The 6,021-nt window shown below is 36.2% G+C and overlaps 1 protein-coding gene across 1 annotated transcript; it reads right to left on the minus strand.

Moving 5' to 3' along the window:
- Nucleotides 1–3,543: 3,543 nt before the first annotated feature.
- Nucleotides 3,544–5,422, minus strand: LOC107062826 (uncharacterized). The gene is made up of 3 exons (XM_015313934.1): nt 5,189–5,422; nt 4,933–5,098; nt 3,544–3,590 (listed from the first exon to the last, which is right to left on the minus strand). Exons 1-3 carry the CDS (start codon nt 5,420–5,422, stop codon nt 3,544–3,546), a joined length of 447 nt encoding a protein of 148 aa, XP_015169420.1.
- Between the last annotated feature and the right edge of the window lie 599 nt (nt 5,423–6,021).

Genomic DNA, 6,021 nt, shown 5'->3' on the forward strand with positions numbered 1-6,021 from the left:
TGTTGTTACGTACTTTGTATTACTATTTACTAGTACCCTTTTTATCTTATGATATTATTTTCAGGTTTCTCATTCGTAGCTTTTGTTAACTTGCATTTTGTAATGATTGTATTCTAGGGTTCGAAGAGTCAAAGAAAGTTCTTCTCCACAGTATTTATGTGAAGAAACTTCATGCAACAACCAGGTGGTGGAGTATTGCTCAATTTGTTTGTTGAATCTGTGGGAGATAATCCTCTACCTCTAGAGGAGAAGCTCCTTTTTTTCTAATTAGATACATGACAACCTCGACCAAACTTTTGAGCTTGAAAAGCCATATTGTGATTTGGTTGAGTATCTTTCACCATATCATAGTTGTGTATCATATTATTCAAAGTTACCTCATTCCATTTAGGAGACCAATGCATGTACAAAGACCAAACATCTGCCTTTATGGGGAAAGTTTTGATTGCACCTCCAGCCCCATTCACCCTCTTGACCTTGTGAAGAAATAAGTGAACGTCTTATTGATATCATGCTTGCCTATCTTGAAATCTCCATTGGTCTTGAGGGAGCCAAAACAAACCCAATTAATTGGGTCGAGTCCAAGAGTTAATTTTGGAGTTCAACTAGTTAAATTCACTTTAAATGGATTTTAGCTATCACATAGTGAATCAGAGCATAATGGCATGACATAGAATCATCAGCATCATAAGCAGCCCAGATTTGATTACCATCAAAAGATTTTTCCATTCTATCCTTGCAGAAATTGTGGAAGTCATAATTAGGAATAGTCATTGACTTAGCTTCTGGTTTTAAATCAGTGGAGATTGCAGAATAGGCAAGCATGATATTAATAAGACGTTCATATTTTTCTCCCACAAGGTCAAGTAGGTGAAAGGGGCTAGAGGTTTTATCCAAAATTTTCCAAGAAAGGAGGATGTTTGGGCTTTGTACATGCATTGGTTTACTAGATAGAATGGGCTAACTCCGAATAATATTATTCACAACTATGATATGGTGGAAGATACTCAACTAAATCACAATATGGCTTTACAAGCTCAAAAGTTTAGTGAGGTTGTGCTGGATCTAATCGATAAAGAGGCATCCTTTCCTTAAGTGGTAGAGGATTTCATCCAACTGTTGATCACACTAATGTTTCTATTAATTTATCTTATCAAGCATTTGAAGATCTTCCTCAAGTTCTAGTTGCAGTAAACTTACAAGACACAGAGGATGAGAATAATGCCATATGATAAATTCTATAGGTAACTTGTCCAACCTTCAAACTTATAAAGGCCCTGATAGAATTGTTGTTGGCAATGGTTCAAAGCTCAACATATCACATATTGGAAGTGCATAAAATACTAAAATAAAAATTTCTTGAGTAGTAATAAGTGTGTCAATAGCACATGCTGGAATAAAACTCTGAGAGTATGTGTTAGTTGTAATATAGGTCATAAGGATTGTAAGATACCTTCTAAGAAATAAGACTGAGAATGAACCCTTGTTGAAACTTCATTGTAATGTATGGGTACCTACATCAATTGAATTGCCACAACATATGAAATATTACGTCAATTTTGTTGATGATCATACTAGGCACACTTGGTTGTATCCTTTGAAAAGGAAATCTGAAGTATTTGAAGTGTTTGTAAAGTTTCAGAAAATGGTAGAAAACCAATTTTCAAAGAGAATTAAAGTGTTTCAAGGTGATGGTGGGGGTGAGTTTTTCTAAAGCATAATTTATTACTCATGTTGAAAATTGTGAGAAAAACTTTGTTCCCAAATACTGGTAGACAAAATGGAGTTGCGGAAAGGAAACATAGACATATCATGGAGACTGGTTTAACACTATTATTTCATTTAAGTTAGCTCTTTATTTGTGGATTGATGCATTCTTGACTATTACAATTCTCGTAAATAGGATTCCCTCATTGAATCTCAAGATGGAATATCGCATTTTCAAATTCATTGATACTTATCATACCTCCAATGTCCCTCAGCTCCAATGTGTGCACTTCAAATTAATAATGTAGGAACATAGCTTAGGAGCCCACTATTTCAGGTGAAGTGTTTGTTGGGATATATACTATTAACCATGTGTTAAGATATAATATTTATTATAGAACAATTATTTATTAATTTTTGTAGATTATATATTCGTTTATAGTATCTATTTACTTATATAGTAGATGATTTAGTGTATAGAGTTTAAGCCTATATACAAAATATTAAATCATTGGTTCTTATAAGTATAAAGTTTTTTGTTCACAATCTAAAATGGGAATTGGACATGCTAGCGGTACGATTGTAGCACAAGATTATATGTAGTTTATCTTGATTATTGGAATGGTATAGCTCCAACTTCTAGTGCTAGTGTATTGTGTATGTATTGGACGGGACCGAGTAGAGATACTTGGTTTAGACTGGTAAAAGCATATTCTCTAAACTATTAAATGTGCTCATATTCTTAATCCTGCTATAACTATTATGATCTATATATGTTAATTCTCATTTTTATTTATTAAAAGGTGAGATTATAAGATGGGTCAATATGCTTGGTAGATTGGATGATGATAATATATATTAGTAAATTAATAAATTATATGACAGAATCTATGTCTCGATATAGAGATTGACGATATGCCTTTTTGAGAAGCTTATAAGTTTTGATCCTATCAAACCTTGCAAGTGGATTATGAATCCGACACATGAAATAAGTTAAGCAGTACTCTAAGGTAAATTGATTATTGAAATAAATTCGTTAGTGATTTAATTTATTGATTAGTATCTGTAATCTTAACATGGGAAATTACATATGTGTTTAATGGGAAATTTCGAAATATAAATAGAGGAGTGTATTTACGAATTTCGAGTGAAATTATTTACAATTTATTATGGTAAGAATAATTGAAATTAATTATTTAGAATTATTTCCATAATAGGAAGTCTCAACAATTAATTTAATGGTCCCTACCGTGTCCATATTTAACTAGAACTCATAATCTATTCTAAGGGGAAAAGAGAGAAGTATGTGTCTTTCTCTATTCTAAGGAAAGGGAGAAGTATGTATCTTTCTATGTTCTAAGGCAAGGGAGAAGTAAGGAAGAAGTACATGTCTTTTTCTATTATAAGGAAAGAATGTGTGTTTTTTCTTCTCCTTGGACTAGGTAGATGTCACGACCCAGATCGTCGTGAGTGGCACCCACACTAACCCTCCGGTGGAAGAACTACTACTACATCCCGACTAAACAACTTAATGAAAAATTAGGCATTTAAAGATATGGAAGCCGGTTTAAATGGCAATAAAAATGAAGTTCCCATAAACTCCAAGGGTTCAACTATAACAGCGAAACTTAGCTAATGCAGAAGTTCAACCCCTAGAACCTGAAAGTCATTGTACCAAAATATCTAATGTGCAACAAGTCTAAGAAAATGGGGTACAACCCTAACCAAACATAATAAATATCTAAACAATAGTCTGAGTCCGAAGAGAATGGACTAAATAAAATGGACTCCATGGCAGCCTGAAAGAACTGGCTCACCCTTCAAATCTGATCTCAATCACCGATCTCCTAGTTGAGGTTTATCAATAGCCGCCTGAAGATTCCCTGTACTCAACAAAGAACGAACAAGTGCAGTATCTATACACAACCACAGTGTACTGGTAGGATCAAGCGGCTATTTTGGTAAGCGAAATACACACCAACAATTATAACACAGTAATCATACAAATACGGAATACATAGAACAATTATCATTTCAAGAGCAACATAAAGTTTCCAATATCAACAACAATAGACATAATTACAATAATAACAATTGTCCTCTCATGGAACCCACACCCAAACTGTTAGTGTCTCGAAACCTGACCCTCGATCCAATGTATGTGTTGGAACGTGACACCCGATCCATTCAGCACAATTAATCCCAATCAAACCCATAATGAACAATACTCATAGTCACACAATCAAGTAATGGGTTTATGGCATGTAATTGTTCATATACATATACACATTTGCATTAGATTTGATTTGCATTCCTTATTCTCATACATGCATTCATATAATGAAGAAATTACCAACATATATTACACAAGCTAGAAATCAAACCATCACCTACCTCGAAACCAAGCTTGAATCCTCCTAATACTCTCGAGTCTTCCCTTTCCAGATTCTTTCTGCTTGTTCTTGGTCTAAACACAAGTAAATTATGCATGGATCAGTAATTAAGGTCTAATTTACCCGAATTATGACAAAACCAACAACCCAAGACCAAACCTATGATCCTAATGTGCAGTTAGGGCTTTTTCCACCATTAACTTAGGGCCAAAACCCTTCCCCAATGATATTTACCCAAGAATCTATTTCTACGGATAAAAAAAGGATTTAGGAGAGTAAAATCCTTACCTTTAGTACTAAAATTCATGGCAAAGTGTCAATAAATTGCCATGGGTCGAATCTTAGCTATCAAGAACGAAAGTTGCTGAAAAATAACAAAATTCAGGTTTTTCGCCAACATAAGTCGCGACTAGCCCGCTACGACAGGCCCTATCCAGCCACAATGACCCCGCCCTTCAACTCTTGATATTCAAAAACTACCCGTTCACGCTAAGATCAGTTTTGGGAGTTCTACTCTCCCGAATTCGACTCCGTAAAGTTGAACGGGATCCCTAACGTCTTGGGTATCTACTCATGTGATCAAATTCATAATTAATTCACTTGTTAATTACCAGATTTCCCTACACCTCACCTGACTCGTATTTCATCCAAATCTGGACTAGGCTAGGAATTCCCAAGTCACTACTCAAAAGTTTTCTGGCCCAAATTCTTTTCCTATTGGCTTTTTCCATAATGGCGGGAACGGGTCGTTACAATAGATACCAATTTATCCATCACTCGTCCCCAAGTGATAAACTAGTAAAAACTGGCTAAAGTAAGGGTAGATTAGTACCCGAATCGGCGAACAACTGAGGATACTTATCTTGCATGTCCTTCTCGACCTCCCATGTAGCTTCTTCAACCGGAAAATGCTTCCATTGAACTTTCACAAACTTGATCTCCTTGGTCCTTAACCTCCAGACATCACGATCAAAAATTGCAATCGGTTCCTCCTCATACTGAAGGTCCTTGTCTACTAACACTGAGTCTCATTTTATGATGTAATCACCGTCCCCATGATACATCTTCAACATGGACACATGAAACACTTGATGAACTCCATATAAGCTAGGAGGTAAGGCCAACTTATAAGCCAATGGCCCTACACTGTCAAGGATCTCAAATGGTCCACTGTATTGAGGATTAAGCTTGCCCTTCTTGCCAAATCTCATCACCCCTTTTATGGGTGACACTTCAAGAAGAACTTGCTCACCAGCCTGAAACTCCATGTCCCTTACCATATACACTTTAAGAAGAACTTGTTTACCAACCTGAAACTCCATGTCCCTTACCATATGATCGGCGTACTTTTTCTATCAACTCTGGGCTGCCAGAAGCTTAGCTTGGATGCTTCTCACCTTATCTTAAGCATCCTTCACCAAATCCACCCCGAAAGGTTTCATATCTCCATCCTCAAACCATCCTATGGGTGATCTACATCTCATCCCATAAAGTCCCTCGAATGGGGCCATGTCTATGCTGGAGTGGTAACTGTTATTATAGGAGAATTCACACAAAGGTAAAAATTTGTCCCAATGTCCTCCAAAGTCAATCACACATGCCCTCCACATGTCCTCTAACACTTGAATATTTATCTCTCACTATCCATCCATTTGTGGATGGAAGGTTTTGCTAAAAGATAGTTGAGTGCCTAACTCCTCATGCAATTTTCCCTAAAACTTGGAAGTGAACTGCGTACCACAATCTGAGATAATAGAAAAGGACACACCGTGCAGACTCACTATCTCCTTCACATACACTTTAGCTAGCTGTTGTGCATTATAGTCTACTCTGATTGAAATTAAGTAGGCTGACTTAGTCTGTCTGTCAACCACCACCCAAATGGAATCAAACTTTCCAAAGGTCTTGGGGAGACCAACCA

The sequence above is a fragment of the Solanum tuberosum genome, unplaced genomic scaffold, assembly GCF_000226075.1.
Source record: "Solanum tuberosum cultivar DM 1-3 516 R44 unplaced genomic scaffold, SolTub_3.0 scf00014, whole genome shotgun sequence".
NCBI lineage: Eukaryota > Viridiplantae > Streptophyta > Magnoliopsida > Solanales > Solanaceae > Solanum > Solanum tuberosum.